An 18,459-nucleotide genomic window follows, 5' to 3' on the forward strand; every position below is an offset into this window, starting at 1 on the left:
ATGGGTCAAAATATTTATTTTTCTTCAAAAACAGTTGTAATATTAAGGAAAGATACTGTTCCATGAAGATGTTTTATGAATTTCTTACCGTAAATACTCTTGAATCATAATGTTTTTAAATTAATATGTGTTTGAGCACTTTATTCATATAGCTTTAAACCTGATTTTCTCTATATTTAGATTTAGTTTAACCCTCAGATTCCAGATGTTCAAATGGTTGTGTCTCATCAAAATAATGTTCCTTCCTAACAAACCACAGACCAATGGAAAGCTTATTTATTTAATAAATCAATTTCAGAAAACTGACCATTAAGACATCTATTTTATATATAATCTTAAACATAATTTATCCAAAACAAACATAACTTATTGTAAATCAAGTAGTTAAAATATTGCTACTTTCCGCAAAAGCCAATGCACTACTGAATACTGAAGGGTTTGGGTTTAATAATACCTTATTTGCTCTCTGACTGCAAGTCTGGCCCCTCCTTCACTGCCAGGTGAGAACTGAAAACCACATTTGACTCCACACACTTCTCCTACAAGCCCACACAAGCGTTTTAGCAGCATCAAACCTTCAGAGCGCTCTGAGTGAGACAGGCACCAAATGACGATCTCCTGGCAGGATGAGCTGTAATAAAAATAATTAACATTTCCCAAACACACAGTCTAGCACTACACTATAAATGCAAACTGACCGTAAATGAGAGACATTCTGTTTGGTGAAGCAAAATAACCCAAACAGTGGTGAGATGACATTTGCCAGAGCTTTCAGGAGCACATTTGATGTACTGTTACCCACCACGCAAATCTGTCCAGAATAAAATAACATAAATAAATGATGATATTGCAATTGCATTGTTTCATAAAAACTGATGATATTACAGAGCATGGCATAAACAATACAAGATGCTTTGCTCACTTTATACATGTCCTCGATACAGCGAGTCAGCTCCCACTCCTCCACTGCATCCTGGGATAGCTCATCACCTGCAAAGGTTTACCATTTTATTTTTAATGCTTAAATAAGTCAACATGTGCAACTTAAATCAGACACTAAAATCAGGGTGTGAATTACAGGGGGGTTTGATCAAGCATTAACCCCCCTAATTAATGCATGATCCCCCTGAAAGACATCAAAACAAGATGCATCAGGGGTCAGCCCTTAAAAAAGTGATTTGTAACTTATTTAATAATAATATTTTATGTTAATATGTGAATAATTAAATAATAATAAATAAAAATTTAAATAATAAGTTATGCAACTATGCTTTTGACCGCCTTTATAACGGTTCATACCATTGTGAATCAGTCTATGCAAGAAAATATAAATTCAACAGTCAGAAACTGGCAGATCTAGAGCACCGATAGACACCGTAGTGTTCACGAGACACTTTTCTTGAAATATAGATGTTTGTGTCTACATATAGCCTGAAAATAAAAGAAAATTAGATGCATAGTTTGTAGAGTTTGACCTACAGTAACCTCTTACTTAGCTTATCAGAGGCTATTGTATGTCAGTATACACTAAATATTCTTAAAAACAAGGAAAATGTTGATGTTTTATTAGTAAATATGATCTTATTTAAACAAATACATAAAATTGATTCATTGATTCTAATTCGCACTCTGATTAAATTGCAAAATGGTGTTACATTAGCAATTCCATAAAAATAAAAAAAATTTAAAATAAAAAACCTTGCCCTGAGTTTTTCCTCATTAATCCAAAAATGTTAAATAAGACAAAATCAACAATTTTAGTACTATGAAGTGCCGACTCTTATCCTTTTGATTAGCATGGTTTCTTTTGGAATATGCAGTTTCATTCACAGAATTTCTACAAAGTATGCTGTATACTGTAAACTTGCAAACTTTTTTGGTCACATTCCTAACGCTTGATTATTTTCCTCATTTAAAATATAAAAAATGTTAACAGATTGATATTTTTCTGACTCCATAACTCTGTGGTTATTTGTTTTGGAAAATATAAACAGATACTTATTAGGGGTGTAACGATACACAAAAGGCACGGTTCGGTTCGGTTCACGGTTTTGGAGCCACGGTTCGGTTCGGTACGGTTCGGTTTCTGTTTGCTGTGGGGTTAGGGTTGATGTTATGTTAACAGCAATGCTAAGGGACAATTCACTTAATAACAAGAACATCTTAACTTTTTCTTTATTAACTTTGTCATCGCATTTTTAGTACAGTCAGGATACCACTCGGGTGCAACTAGAATTAAATAAATACCTCCAATATAGACTAGTCAGAAAAAACTATTCTCTTTAGTGCAGCCATCTTAACTAAGTAAACTAAAATGAAATAAATAACTGCAGTGTAGACTAGTGAAAGATCTTCTTCAAAAACACCATAATATCCACATTCTCCGATGAGAGGCTTGATCTCTGTGCTGACACAGACGCTCATTTTTGATTATATGGTTTCATTTAGATAGATAGGTTTCCGTTTAAATTAATGAAAAATATACATATAATGTGCTTGTAAAGTGTTTTTTCATGACATATTCACCAGTAAAATACATTGCAGTTGTGTCAGAAACTAATGTTAGGGTTGTTGCCGGCTGTATGTTTTCCTCCCGATCACTCTCTCTCTCTCCCGCTCCCTCTATGCCGGTCATTTATGCAGGTCTGCCTTCACGACAGCGGATGACTGTCATTTCCGAAGGTCCGCCTTTTTGACAGCTGATTGGTCAGGAGACCGATCTATCATCATTTGGCGACGCAGCGCGGGAATGTAAAAAGCAATTCAGGAAGAGCGGGAGAGAGAGCGCTTTTTCCTTTGATCTCGTTTTTCGTGTATTTTTCTGACATGATTATGATTTTCGTTGTTTTTGCTTAACTTTCGTTTGGGTAAAATTATTTTGCATTACTTTTGCCCACTTTAAGAAATTTTGTGAGGTTTGTACATTTTTATTTCAATTGATTTGTATATTATTTTTTGGATCCGCTCCTTCCCGACAATATAGCTGTTCACTCTCAGTGTAAGGTGGATAGGGAAAATGTCATACGATTTCCATTTTGCAAACACGTAGAAAATGTATTGTTAAAGACATCAGGTAAGAGGTGAAGGTCATCTTTGTTTATTTTATTCAGTATAGGGAAGAATGCGGCGCTCAGCGATGAAGACCTTTTTTTCTTTTCATCAGTTTTAGCGAGGTAAGAGGGGTTATTCATGAGTTAGAATTGTTTTATTATATTTATTTCTTTTGTTTGTCTTCACTATCACCCCCTTGCTCGAGTTTAACTCATTTTTGTTTGATACTTTTGTTTGAATTTGTTACTTTATTATATTATTTTTATTAGTGTAAATATTTCTCTTTTTTTGTATATTTGGGCATTATTCTGGTTTCACTTTTGTACATTAAATCACTTTTGTTGGCAGTTCTGTTGCTTACACCCTCACATTGTGAAATTACCACACTTTTTAAATGTTTTTCCTTACAAGTAAGTTTCGTGAAACAGTTGAGACAGACAGGCAGGCGCTTTGTCTACTACACGAATTCTATTCCTGTACTCAACTGGAAAACCAAAATGTTTCCACACAGATGACTTAAATGTGTCTGGGGGATCTGCAATCTCAGTACTATGTGAAGCAGCCGTCCTGCGTCCAGTAGTAATGAGCGTGATGCTTACTCAAGTCACATGACATAACATGCACTAAAAAACTAACTTTAGAATATAATATTTAGAAAAAATCCTCATCATTACTAAAACAATTTAATCAAATATGATATTAAAGATGTGTTTAAATTGGTTCAATTAGTTAGAGACAAGTGACGTCAACCTCAACAATGGGCAGCAGGGGGCGTGAGAGTACCGCGGTACGCCACGAGAGTTTCGCGATACGTATCGTGGTTGGTGTATCGCGATATTTCGGTTCGGTTTTAATATCGTTACACCCCTAATACTTATATATAATGTTAACATATATTTTCTCAGTGTATTTTTTACTGCAAATGTCACATCCATAATGCTGGAATTGCTCATATACTAACCCGCTGCACAGCGATGAAGGGGGGAGAGAAGAGGATCGAGCAGGAATTGCTGCGCAAACTCAGGCCGATCCTGCACCATGATGATCGCCGCCCTGGTGGCCACTCTCTGGAACTGCTGTGCAGTCAACTTGTCTTTAAAATGAAGAAGCTCCAGAATCTAATCCAGTGAAATTATGCCATGATTAGAGTTCGTTTTTGACCTTGCATATAGGTTTGTGGATAACAAACAACAAAAAGGGTACATGCACAGCTGGTGTTTCTTCCCCTACCGATCAACATCCGGTGAATGGTTAATGTGACTTTTGAAAAATTTTATACGGTTCCTTCTACAGCATTGATGTTGTATCGTAATTAAAAGAAAACAGTTAAATAAACTTAAGCATTTATTTAATTGTTCAAGTGTAAAATGGGGTGACACGCCATGTATAGGCATGCATCATCAGGTTCAGCAGGCAAGTGTAGAAACTGCATTGAAAATACAGGAGTAAAATACATTTTAATATTTAAAAAAATAAATGAAATTGAATGCAGTGTTTCTTGTACATTCTGAGGCCCACTTTATATCATAAATCTCTCAGGCAGTGTAGATCATTGTTTTTTTTTTAAAACAGACTTTTAAAAAAAATTTATAAAAGCGTACAGTTTTGTAGTGGCATACAGCTTACTGAAAATTTAAAGTCCTTCTACCCTATATACTCTTACTTTTGTTATTATAAGTCTACATGTATTTTTGCAAAACAAACATGAAATATGTCTGCAAATAAATAATGATGGCAATAATCTCCCTCTTTTGACCGTATTAAGAAAAACATCACTTTACCTGTGGACATACTTGACTGTAATAGTTTTCAGCAGAGGGCGACTGCTGAGGGCAGGCAGCAAGAATCTTGGACACAGCATCACACTTCCTCCATTCAGAGTCGCCACCTGCTGGTCAGAGATTTGAGACACAGGTAAACATAATAAAACCACATGCTGAGTATTTATAACTGTCATTAAACTGTATGATCTCCCATGGAATAATAAACCACTGGAAAGAAGTTGGGGATTTGAAGGGAATTTGCCAGTACAAGTAATGTATTGGTTCATACATTTTTCCACTACTATTCAAAAAATGAGGATTATATAACTTGACTGAACCTGCAGACGCGGCTATTTATAGGATATATGCAAAACATATTTGCCCGCTCACAGGCTTATCGCTTCATCAGTGTTATTTTTATGATATCTAGCCATTGGAACTCACAGGTTTGTCTCCTTTACGGAGTGGAGCTTTTTAGGGTTAATTATAATATCCGAGGAAAAATGAAGGTGGTTCCAGGATGTTGCATTTTTTTTTTTTATCTTGTTGGGGGAAAAAGCGGAGAGGAAGAACACAGGTTGCAGTGCACTTGCAAATCTATTTGGACTCACAAATATGCAATGTTTAAGTTTGATGAAGAGCATCTAAGCTCAAAACATAACCTATGATGAGAATTTAATATTTAGGAATGGTGGTGAGCCTACTTTAAAGTTTTTTTGCCAAATATTGCTAAAAATGCATACAACATATACAAAATAGGTTATCAGTGATACTTTATTTATTATTCTTCTTCTTATTATTATTATTGTGTAAGTGTTTTGGATTTTATTATCATGTAAGCTGTAAATGTATAAAAAAGTATTAAATATTCATTGAAGGCAGCAACACCAAAGCTCCAATAATAAAAATGTATTAAATTAAAAAAGCTGACACAAAGCGTGAGACACGTGACAGCTTTTTTAATTTAATAAATTTGTATTTTTGGAGCTTTGGTGTTGCCGCCTTTAATGAATATTTAGTTAGCACCTTTTGTGTTTTTTGGCTGAGCACCCAGTTAAGAGGGATGTGCATGCTTTTGTACATTTTTTAAAAAAATTATTAAGGTAATTATAATATGGTAAAATTAAAAAGGTAAGTTGCATAAAATGGACTTTTAAAAACTGTATGAATCAGTTTACAAACACAAATAGGTTATGGGTTTTGAAAGCACTTTTATAGTCAGACACATATGGTGATTATATTTGTAATATAAATAATTTTTGCAACAAGAAATGCAGTATTGGTAAACAATTTCTTTCAAAAAATATTTTAAACACTTTTTTGAGTATATATTGTCTATATACTATATAGTCTATGTGTGTGTCTATAAAACAGTAATAATGTGAAATAATTGCATTTTTTAATATGTTTTGTGTTTGCATTCATTTTTAAAATGCTATTTATTCTTGTGGGGAAAAAGTTAAATTTTGAGCATAATTATTCAAGTCAATGGTTTTTACTTCTTTTTTTACCACCAAAGGTTTGGCTAAATACAGATTCAATCAGGCAAAAGAGTTGGTAAATACATTTAAATTAAATCACAGAAAGATCTGTATTAAATAAATGTTCTTTTTTTAAGCATTGCATTAATAAAAACATCCTACTATTTCACAATATTACTGTATTACAAAGTTGATGAGAAAAGTGACTTCTTTAAAATTGAAAACAATAATAATGTTTATCGCAAACCTGTGACTTCCACTATTGAAAATCTTGTCATTTTGTTCAAATGTGAAAATTCCAATGTTTTTCTGAAACAATCAGCACTCTTTGAACTCCTTAAATTCATCCTTACCTCCGGTCCCTTCTAGAATGGCCCTCACCACAGCCTGAACGCCCTGTGGTTGCATTAACCTGTCAGACAGCAACTGTCCACTCAGTCTTCTCAGCCATGGAGGAGCCTGAGCAAGAGCTTTCCCTCCTGCTCTGGATCCTGAAGATCCCTACAGCAGAATGAAGGTAGAAACCATGGTTCACAAAGAACATTATATTATGTGGTCACACACATACAAACCAAAAATAATTTAGAATAAAGCAAAACAGCCACCTGTTTAGGACCCCCTTGGAGAACAAGCAGTTCTTTAATGACGATTGGCTGATACACTTTTCCCAAAAGATTATGGAGTGATTCTCTGCAGGACTTGCGCTCCTCTACTGTCAGACACTGTGAAACATTTGCAATAACCAAATAATCTAGCATTAGACAGAATGAAGCTATATTATATAAAATTGTATTATATTATATTATATTGACTCTGGAGGTCTAATCTGCTGTGGCGACCTCTGATAATCCTGGACTAAGCTTAAGGAAAACAAATGAATGAATAAATGAATGTATGAATGAATGACTGAACATTAACATGAATGAATGAAACTGGTAATATTTACTGCTATTATAGCAATTAGGAATTACAAATAGGAATTACTTATATTTTAAGTTTTGATAATTAGCTTTGATTTAGTTTTTTGTTTGTTTAGTTTTTTTTTTTTTCAGTTTAATTACCAACACATTTGGTAATACTTTACATCATGACGAGCATTAATAGTACGCAATACATTAGTAAAAGAATATGTTTCTTTTAAAAAAATGTAAAAAATGCTCTGTATAATTGTATTTATAAGTATATTTACTTATTTATGAAACCATACTGTAAAGTAAACATTTGTTCGTTTTCCATTATTATTCTTACTCCTATTATTTAAAAATATTAATTGTTTTATTTAAAATTATTGTTTAATTAATAAAAAAAAATGTAATTTAGTTTTTATTTTCAGTCAGAAAAAATGCTTTTTTTCAATTACTTCACTACATATATCTCCTCCTCTGTGCACGTCAGGAATCACACATAGTTTAGGCCAAGCAATTAAATAGAATAGATTATTTTAACTTTATTTTTAATATAATGCTATTTTAATAAGTTTTGTAAGTTTTAGTACTTAAACTTAATTTAGCCTAAATTTCATGTAATTGTCTTTATAATATTTTTATTTAGCTATAATGAGTTTTTTTTTTTTTTAAGTGTAGGCTTTTGTACTTCAACATAAAAAAGTTTAGTTAGCTACAAAGGTAAAAAATCTAATTTGTTTATAAATAATAATCTTTTCTTTAACCTTTGTGTTTTCATTTATTGCTTAATATCCAATGTTTTACTTTAATAACATTTAGGTTTAATATTCAGCTCTATTTCAGTAAAGCATTACAAACATTTACATTTTAATATAAAAACATTTCCAGGATGTTTAAATTGAGTTCCAGAATATTTCAGGTTTCCTTTCTGATTCTGCAAAAATAAGAAAAGTCCCTAAAAAGTTCAGGTTGTCCATTGCTTTGGAAACCCCCTTTTAAATATGTGTACAATTTCACCTTATGGCTCTTTGCACCATCTCCATCAGGCCGCTGGGGTCGATAAGCCAACTGACATAGTGCCGCCATAATATCACCCAGATGGCGTGTAAAAACAGGAGTTGCCAGAGACGAAAGTGCAGACACCTCCAGCAGCACATTAGTCGTGACAAGAAGTCGCCTTTCACCCGCAGGGGCCACATCAAGTCGGACTGCCCCTTCTACAGCTGCCCCAAAAGCCGACCTCAGTCCCAATGCTACCCCGACACCGGGAGCCAAATATGGGCAGAGACCCAGAGTGACCACAAACTGCAGCACAGCACCCAGTGTCTTCTGCTGGGCCACACTGAGAACATCTGGGGGGAGTGGAGGAGCTGCTTCAGGGGTTGCCAGATTTGGTGCCGCAGGATGTTTGTGAAAGGCATCCAGGAGGCGCTTCAGGTGTCGAGCCAGGCAAAGCAGCAAGAGAAGACATTCCTGGACAAAGCTCCATGTTATGTCCTCAGTGTCCCTGTAGAACCATGTGACGACTCTTCTGACCTCTTCCAGAAGAGGACGGACTTCTGTCAGATCTTTTGCCTCTGAAATTTGCTCCTGAAGCTCAGACAGGTTCCTCTGGAGGGCTGAAAGCAGCGCTGCTTCTGTGGTTTGACCATCGCTCAACTGCCCATCTAGAATGTGTGCCAGAACATTTTAAATGTATATTGGATTTCAAGATTTGTCATTAGTAGGTACTTGTTTTGAATAAAATGTTCATTTGAGTTTCGTAACGTGTCTTCTAAATTTCAATAACATTATTATCATTTAGAGCAATTACTTAAAAAAACAGTAATAGATTAATATAATATATTTCATGTTTATACACACACACACACACACATATATATATATATATATATATATATATATATATATATATATATATATATATATATATATATATATATATAAATATAGTATAAATAATAACATTCATATTGGTGCTCTTCAAGACACGTAATCAGTAGTCTAAATAATAAACACAGCTTAAAGTTTTACTCAGAACAGGATCTTTTTTTCCCGACATGTATGTAAGAAATTTATAAAACCTAAATTTTACACAAACCTCCACAAAATAATATATTTAGCTAACGTTAAATGGCTGTCGCTATTTATTATTGAATGTGTGGGAAAACAAACACTGAAAGTGATTAGCTAGTCTTGTTAATATGTCAGTAACTTTACATGACAAAGGGTTAAAAATGTTATTTGTGCTTTACGAAAAGAATAATAGTATAAAAATTGTTCAAACAATATAAGGGCGAGTTAATAATGACAGTTTGGAACTGTTATCTGATAGATTCTTTAAGACTGTAACGTTAAAGTACTGGTTGAAATTAACGTTAGCCAACGAATAATGATAACAGAGAACGTGTTCTGAACAGGATTTGTCCGCTCTTGTAATGTTTTTCTTACCTCGAATAGGTTTCGTTAATATACTGAGAGACTTTATTAATGCTGTGGTCATCTTGCTCCTCACAGCAATGTGTTGCTTGTAAGACTGTCGCAAAGCTTCAACGTAACTACGGTTGAAATTAAATATTTTCATAATAAAAGTCCTTCGATCTCAAACGCAGCAGGTTTATGTAAAAAAGAAAACAAATACTTTAAAATATAACTGTAGGCCTACTCTAAAAATATAAGTGATCACAGTAAGTGTAGTTGTGTGAAGGATAGTGTAATGTGGTGTGAATAATACAAACTGTTTAAACAATGTATAACAACTAATAAGTATTTTGAGGATGACTGACAAGGGTTTTTGGTAAAATTGTCTTTTTATAGTCAGTTTATAGTGACTTTTTTATTTTAAAAAATCAATAAACAAGCCATAAAATCAGAAAAATCTTAAAAAAAAACAAAAACAAAGCTGCTTTCCTCTCTAATTGCTTGTATTTGACTTATTAATAAAATTGTGAACCCACAAAAAGCAGAATAAATACTGCAATTTTTTAAAAATAATCATCCTCATTTTATGGTAATTATGATAATACAGAATTGTTATACTTTTCACATGCATGTCAACAACAAACTTTAAATGATAATTTATGAATGAATAGTATTAATTATTAATCCTCCTGAGTGAAATATGATCCAGAAACCTTGACAGTTTACCCATTTATAAATCTAGATAAAGATGAACGAACCCATCACTGATATACAAGCATAGACTTTATTCAGTTTGTTTTACAACATAATACCATTTGGACAAACTACAAAAACAAAGCATTCTGAATCTAATACATTCGATTGTTATCATTGAAACATGAACTTAATATAACTATTCTTGTCATTGACAAGATTAATATTTCACGCCCAATAAGAAAGAAAGTTGAGCGCAGATCAAAAGTTCACATATTTGCAAACCTTACATAAAAGTTCAATAAATAGTAAATAAGTTATTAATATATAAATAAATAAAGCCTAAATAAAGTAGTGTTTTACTATATTACAAGCAAATCTTTCTTGAAAGAGTGTTGGTTTATAAACTTTGAAATAAATCATGTGACACATGCAACCTTTAAGCTTACGAATGTAAGCATATCAAATAATGTAAGTACCTTATAAAATTGTATTTTAAAACAAACACTACTCGGTACATGAGACACGTCTCTACAGATTGGTTCTTAATTTGTCCTCGGTTATTGTTTAGGCACTGCACAGGTACAGGCCACAGGCACTTGCACATGTTCAAATGTGAAGGAGTATTTATCCGGGTCAGACGGGCATGGGTGCTTCTTCAGGAATACATGAGTTTTGAACACAGGCACAGAGTTGTAGGATCTGTTTAACTCCCCGTTAATGATGCAGCCATCACACAAACACTGCGCTTCCTCATATTTTGAGGGGTACATGTCTGGGTTTTCCACAGTTCTGAAGAATACAAGAGATATACAAATTAGCTATGATGCAGGACAACACTTAATAAAAGTATAAATGACCTAACAAAGTTCTTGTTTCAAGTAGTTCTCAACTTTGAGATATTTGTTTTTTCTTTTTGAACTCAAAATAAGATGTTTTGAAGAATGTTGGAAATTAGTAGCCATTGACCACATCAGGGAAAAGATTCCAAGACTCCATAACATAACATTCTTCAAAACATCTTATTTTGAGTTCAACAGAAGAAATAAAAACTCAAATGTGTTTGAAACGAGTGAAGAGTGAGTGAATAATAAAAGACTGGTCATTTCTGATGAACTAACCCGTATTTACGCAAATGTTTGAATGATTGTATGTTGTTAAATAAAAACTACAAAACAGGTTTGTTCTCCATTAATTTGAATAAATAAACAAATTGCTGTTTTTAATTAACCAAAACGGGCAAATCAATATGTGAAACTATTATCAAAGTACTAATATATCAGCATATATTTAAGGTTGACTATAAATTATTTACATTAACAGTGAACGGTCTGATTAGGTCAGTAGTTACTTAAGCTGCTTTTTGTTTTTGTTTGTTGTATTTGTGAATATGATGTGAATGTCTCAGTTGCAAGATTGTGTTACTTGATTGTTAAATGTTCAGCATGTAAATAAAAATAGCAACAATTAATGATAAAAAATAATTAATATTTCTAGCTTTACGGTCTAAGATTTCTAGCGTAATGTTAAGCAGGTGTTATAGAGTGGATGGTTTTCTGTACCTTGTCCGCCAGGGGGACAGCGAGCGATGTTTGAGATCATCGGAGGCAGTGCGGACAAAATCCTCGCAGGATCCTGCCGGGTGATGGACGGGCTGGACGGGCGGGTGTCTGGGTGAAATCAAAGAGCGCAGCAACTTCTGGTGCGCCTTACTGAACCCATGGTCACAATCTTTGAAACAGAGATGTTTTCCTTCCACTTTGCTCTCCGACAACCAGACGAATAATAATCCAAAAAACAGCGGGGACTGCAATAAATTCAATACACAAATTAAATTAAACATTGTGATAAAATCTGTTTTTTTAAATATAGATGAAATTAATAATTTCACATATTAACGATTTAACTTTTATTTCTGTAAAATAATCACAGCTGTAAAGTTTCTTTTGCTACTTACCCACATAGTTTAATATCAAAAGTGACTCGGAGTGATTGTTAAATACAGCTCAGGCGGTGTCGGGCCTCAGCTCAGGACTGTTATACTTTTCTGCACTGCTATGAGGCATTTTTATAGGCAACTTACCTGTATCCATCACTGGGGAAATCCGAGTCCTATGAGGAAATAGTAATAAATATTTACTTCCTTGCTTCCTCTTTCAAATGAAGCGATGTATACGCAAGCGTATTATGCTCTATCTGTAAAAAAATAAAGTCCTCCAGTTTTTTTGTATCTAACGTTAAAAGGATTTAATTTCAATTGAACACTTCGCTGTTTGTATGTTTAATTGATAAGTTAGACTTGCTTTGCTCTCGTCAGCCGCTAATCCCCCTTTTCCTCATCTGAACTAACGTTAGCAGTAAATGATTTCATTCATTAAACGCGGTACTTCATTCATTAAAACATGCTTATTCTGTCTGCTTTGACAAGAAAGGAAACGTTCAACTAAAGAGAAATACTGCAGGACAATTTATACATTCGCCTCATCATCAACCAGCATCTGGCATTTTACTAAAACTAACCGGTAACAAAGGTTTCATTCGCTAGCTAACGTTAATTTGAACCAACAATGAAAACAACTCTACAATCAATAAAAGACATCGCTCATCTTAGAATATTACTGAAACCATTAATTGTGTTTACAGTTAATATACTATAGTAACACATATTTGAAATAACTAACATTATTAAAGGTTTATAAATGTCTTAAATAGGTTGTCCATTAATAATGCATTAACAAGTGAAACCTTATTCTAACATCTTTATTTAATACGCAGAAGATTCACACAGTTGAAATAAAAAAAAATCCCCCTTTTTCTGAGCATTTTGTGACCTTTTTGAATCCTTGGAAGAGTGAATGTGGAGATAAACTGTGGGGGCCCCCTGGATGTTTTGGAGATGACAAATAAGCCCTCAATAACAGGACATTCATTAACTAAAACAAGGTTTTTATGGCAGTTCTGTCTCTCTATGGGGTTGCCATCACGGGACGAGACCAAGTGAATTTCCCAGCATCATCCAGATTAGCCACATCTCCCCAGGAGTCCCCTAAACTTCATTGTCTATACGTTCTGCCGAGAATGTGAAACTGAAGATTTAAGCCATTAATCAATCAATCTGACATTAAACATGCCAGAAACAAAAGCTTGTTTGATTTCCTTTAATTAATTAGTTAAAGGAAATCAAACAAACGTAAGTCAAGTTTGAATGACAAAACTAGTTTCATCATTTTGATATGCACTGATAAAAAAACAGTGACATCATGGCCTAATTATTAAAAACAACTTAAGTAATGTGGGTGTATCATAGTGAAGCGTTTAGGATTATTGTGACGTTGAAGTGTACAAACAAAAGGAAGATGTATTACGTTCCAACCCGGTCAATGAATGATCTCACTCAATTGCTGAAGGTGTCGATCGGAAGCTGAGACAGCAGAATAGTGGAACAACAAACAGGGACAATAAACGAATAAAAGCAGAGGAACCCATGATGGAGGAGTGCACACACTGATAAAACACCCCACAGTTCTTTCCATCGGAGAGAAATAGTTCCAACAGATTATTCTCTTTATCAAAATAGTTTATTTAGAAGCTTTTTTGTCACAAAAAGCAAGACTGAATTATTCCTCATCTCCAGGCGTCCCCATTGCAGCCTCTCACACTTTCAACTAAAAATGAGGGACAAATAAAATGCAGGTTTTCACTTGGAAAGCTAGTGGGAAGGGAAGGGGAGGAAAAAAAACAAAGCAGAATCTTTAAAAGAAAAAAGAAGCAACATTTCACATCACTGTCATTGGTTCTCTGCAATCATAGTTTAAGCAACGGGAATTCTGTCGTCTGGCTGTGTAGATGAACATGGTGAAAACGGTAAACGCTAAACACATGAATGTGGAGGATAGACAAGTTCACTGGACTCTCTGAAAAGGCAGTTTCAGATTTGTTTCGTTTTTTTTTAGTAGGACAGATGTCAAACGCGTAGATCTGACACATTAAACAAGTCTGTCCTCTGTAACTCCTCAGAAAATGACAGGAGAAAAGCAAGCAGAATATGGCAGGATGAAGAGCAAATATGTGCAGTGGATGTACAGTTTATCTTTGAGATGCACTACAGTAAAGACTCCATCGTTCTGCAAAAACAAACAAAGTGACCGGCGCCACTTCTCAACTTTATCACATCAATATAAAACCTAGACAACCTCTCTCTGAGGGCAAAATGAGCAGAAATGAAACGACGGCCTCTTTTCCCCCACCGTTAAGACATTTACGGGATGCCTTCGGAGTTCAGAATCATGACCATTTCCTTTATTTCTGCCAAACACTGGGCATTGAGCACAACATGGATGTCCCAGATGATGTTAGATTAATTATTTCCCAGGGATTTTGGCCCGTTTGCGGGCTATGGCGTCCTCCACAGCCTTTAACTGTTTTAGGAGCTCCTCGCGGCGTGAAAGGGTGCTGCTTGGTTTCCCCGGAGCAGAACCAGAAGCAGAGCCGGATCCGGCGCCAGGCGCAGGAGGTTTAGCTGCAGATGCAGCAGCAGGACCTTTCCCAGAAGACTTGGCTGGAGGAGATAAAGGACGCTTCCTGGTGGGGAGAAAATAAAGAGGTTGGACGATGAAGTACAAATGGGATATTTTTAAATCTTCAGTCTCAGTCATATGATGATAAAGCTGGTTATAAAACACCTTCAAGCACATAAAAGGAGAACTAAAGGTGAACAAACATGGGGATTTTCACTGATTTATACCAGCTAGACTAACAATAAATCTGCTCAACATAAAGAGTAAACTAAATGTGTATGTTTGTACTTCTACAAAGATACTAATATCTCTCCTGCAAACAAATTTGAATAAGTGCATTCTTATTTTCTCCCTACATGTTATCAGTCGACTAATGGAAATCACCAGACATCTGAAGGGATATTCAGAAGAGTGCGACTGAATTGAAGTCAGACAGATCATATCAGATTAGAATTCACTTAGTATTTTTTGATTGATTATCTTTTTGTGCTATTAGTTTGCTTTCTTATTCATATTTACAAAGCATTTATTAAAGTTTATTCATTCATATTTTGTCATTTAATTTGATTTTCATTCCTGTTTATTAACATTTAACAAAAATTTAAGTTAAAATTTTAGAATGAGATTGTGCATTTCTATTTAAAAAAAATAAAGGTCCCACTTTATATTTAGTTACTTTAACTAATATGTACTTACACGGGAATGAATCATTTGTTTCGATGTACTTGGTGTGTAAATGAATGTTTTTACATTGTACTGGAGCTTGATTAAATACTTGAGTGCATTATGCTTTAGTTATCTTTGTAATCGCATTTATAATTACACTGTTGACTATCCCTTGAATCTTATCCCACCCTTAAACCTATGCATACCACCAAACCTGACCCTATAATGACCCGTATCCCACCTCAAGAGCACCAGAAGTGTTCTGCAATACATTATGAACACATGAAGTACATTGTATTTCTATTCGGATTTAGGTGCATAGTAGTGTAAATTAATATGAGGAGGGACCAAAATATACAAGTATATTAAAATTATATGATAATATATCATTATAGACTACATAAATATTAGAATATTATAATTGTAAATGAAGTTATCAATTAACTAATGGAAATCACCACATATCTGAAGGGATATTCAGATGAGTGTGACTGAATTTCAGGCCACAGATAAGACTCTATAAAATCACATTGTTCTTTTGGTCAGAAAACAACTGTCCTCTGACTGAGCTCGGTTTCTCCAAAGGATTTTTTTCTCATGATTTTTTTTTTGTTCTAAGGAGTTTGGATCACCTTTGGCTTGTTTTATCTGTTTCGCTCCACTGACATTGAATGCGACTGAAACCTACTGAATCACTGCTGCTGACTCATTGAAACAGCACTTTACATAGTCTTCAGTACAGTAGTTTATAGCAGAATAAGACTGGTTTCATAACTAAGAATTCTATTCAATTCAATTGATTCAATTCAACCAATCATGACAAAAAGAAGGCAAAAAGAAGTTGAATAAAATGCTGCTTTTATAATAGTAAAAGATTGTTTAGAATCCTTTAAAAATTAGCATGATGTGACCTGACTGAGAATTTATTTGGAGTCTTGGATACATTCTCACGGCTGTCATATATATTTTGAGAGACAAGTGCGGAAGATCTTCAGTTATTCATCAAAACACCACTCTCAGCTGCCTGGGTGCCACTGGGATGTTTGCTAATAGTACAGTGTAAAAACATCCTAATTAACAGTTTCCTGTATTTTGTAATTCATAGGTGTTTTCCAATTGTTAACACTTTTAAATTTCATTATGGGACCTTGATCTCTGCATATACTATTTTTGATATTCAAGTTTAACAAAATGTCTGTGTTGGTCATGTAAATTAATTGGTCACATGAAAATGGTTAAATTAAAACCAAAGAATATTTGGCCTGTTTTTTGTGTTTTTGTTGTGATACACACACACATAAACACACACACAGCTGAGGCCAAAATGATTAGCCCTCCTGTGAATTTTTTTTCTTTTTCAAATATTTCCCAAATGATGTTTAACAGAGCAAGAAAATTTTTACAGTATTCCCTATAATATTGTTTCTTCTGGTGAAAGTCTTATTAGTTGTATTTCGGCTAGGATAGCAGTTTCTAACTTTAAAAGGACAAACCATCGTTACACAATGACTTGTCTAATTACTCTAACCTATCTAGTTAACCGAATGAACCTAGTTAAACCTTTAAATGTCACTTTAAGCTGTATAGAAGTGTCTTGAAAAATATCTAGCAAAATACCATCTACTGTCATCATCAACAATAAAAGAAATCAGTTATTAGAAATGAGTTATTACAACTATTTTGTTTAGAAATGTGTTGATTTCTGCCAAAACATTGAGGGGAAAAATATATAGTGGGGTTAATAATTTACACTTCAAATGTTAAATTACTAAATTGTTAATGAATCACTTTGATTAAGCATATAAATACAAGCACAATTTTTAAATCACAAATTTGTTTTTGTAATTTCGCATTTTTTTAGACCTAAAAAATAATAGTAAGATAAACTCTCTGCTTGAAGTGTATTTAGGCCTTAAAAGTGTGATGACTGAAGAGAACAGTGGCATTTGGTGAAAAAACTGTCAGTGTGTACCTTTCTCCTTGTGACGGCATCGGGCGAGGACCCTGACCTTTGGGCCGCTCCATTCTAGGAGACATCGGGGGCCGTCCAGGCATTCTCCTGTCTCGACCTACAGAGAGTTTATAAAATAATGCGTTAGCAAATATTGCAAACTAATCCTCTGACTGCATTTTTGGACTTCTGTTGAGGCAAGAGATTAACCACAATCAGATATGGACTTCTGAAGTAGGTTTCTAATGGGCATTAAAGCTGCATTTAAACAAAACTGATTTATTAAACAAATATATTCATTAAAATAATATTTTAGTCATCAAACATATTTAGAAATTGAAAGATAATAGAATAAAATAATAGAAAAAAATTACAACCAACAAAATTCTAACTAAATTTCCCATTATTTTGCTTCTCTTAATTTTCCTCCTTTTAAAAGTTTATTGAAACATTTCACAGAACAGAACATTCAGTGATAGCAGCAATAATAAAACAATAAATAAAAAAACAACAGAAAAAAGTAACACTAGATGTAAATAAAAACAAATTACAAAAAAAACAAAGTTTCAAAGGAGCTTGAAATACTATGTCCTCTTCAGATATATGGACATATGGGACATTCTACATGTAGTATAGATTCAAGTTTTTCTATCCACTGTACTATTGTGGGAGGGTGTGGCTTCATCCAATTTATTGTAATAGTCTTTCTTGCACTTAGTAAAAGTATATATAGTATATATATCTCTGGTTTTTATTATATATCCTGGGGTATCCCTTCAAGCAAGAAAGACAGGGGAGTAAAAGGTAGATCTACCTGCATAATTTTCATTATCTCAATCTTTAACCCTTGCCAAAATGCAAGTATCTTCGGACATTCGTAATTACCCACATTCCCGTAACCCCTTCAGCATTCCTCTGACTGTGGACTGTTAGCATATTTTGAAACCATCAATGGTGATCTAAAAATACCCTTATGAGATTCTGAACATATGTTTTCCCAAATATCATCCT

The 18,459-nt window shown here is 34.0% G+C and overlaps 3 protein-coding genes across 24 annotated transcripts in view; all 3 read right to left on the reverse strand.

The window, feature by feature from the left end:
- The window catches only part of tango6 (transport and golgi organization 6 homolog (Drosophila)), a 35,672-nt gene extending 25,929 nt beyond the window's left edge, over positions 1-9,743 (reverse strand). For 2 of the 6 annotated variants that reach the window (XM_087293063.1, XM_087293065.1), the window contains exons 1-9: positions 9,652-9,743; positions 8,218-8,867; positions 6,901-7,017; positions 6,649-6,796; positions 4,833-4,939; positions 4,013-4,169; positions 923-990; positions 699-811; positions 455-631 (exon numbers count right to left, since the gene is read on the reverse strand). In XM_087293063.1, coding sequence (XP_087149189.1) covers positions 455-631; positions 699-811; positions 923-990; positions 4,013-4,169; positions 4,833-4,939; positions 6,649-6,796; positions 6,901-7,017; positions 8,218-8,867; positions 9,652-9,703 — 1,589 coding nt within the window. In that variant the 5' untranslated portion in view covers positions 9,704-9,743. Of the gene's footprint in view, positions 1-454; positions 632-698; positions 812-922; positions 991-4,012; positions 4,170-4,832; positions 4,943-6,648; positions 6,797-6,900; positions 7,018-8,217; positions 8,868-9,651 lie in introns of those variants that run through there. The other 4 variants (XM_087293062.1, XM_087293064.1, XM_087293067.1 and 1 more) reach the window with 3 other exon arrangements.
- A 643-nt stretch (positions 9,744-10,386) lies between these two features.
- Positions 10,387-12,755, reverse strand: il17c (interleukin 17c). The gene is given in 3 exon segments (NM_001020788.2): positions 10,387-11,106; positions 11,877-12,121; positions 12,272-12,755. Coding segments are annotated over 3 exon segments (483 nt in total). The 5' UTR covers positions 12,278-12,755; the 3' UTR covers positions 10,387-10,874.
- A 1,118-nt stretch (positions 12,756-13,873) lies between these two features.
- Positions 13,874-18,459, reverse strand: part of zc3h18 (zinc finger CCCH-type containing 18) — a 67,729-nt gene continuing 63,143 nt past the window's right edge. For 16 of the 17 annotated variants that reach the window (XM_087292063.1, XM_087292061.1, XM_087292055.1 and 13 more), the window contains exons 18-19: positions 17,470-17,566; positions 13,874-14,895 (exon numbers count right to left, since the gene is read on the reverse strand). In XM_087292063.1, the coding sequence (XP_087148189.1) occupies positions 14,676-14,895; positions 17,470-17,566 (317 nt within the window). In that variant the 3' untranslated portion in view covers positions 13,874-14,675. 17 annotated transcript variants of the gene reach the window in all.

The sequence above is a fragment of the Danio rerio genome, chromosome 18 (genome assembly GCF_052040795.2).
Source record: "Danio rerio strain M-AB ecotype USA chromosome 18, GRCz13ab, whole genome shotgun sequence".
NCBI lineage: Eukaryota > Metazoa > Chordata > Actinopteri > Cypriniformes > Danionidae > Danio > Danio rerio.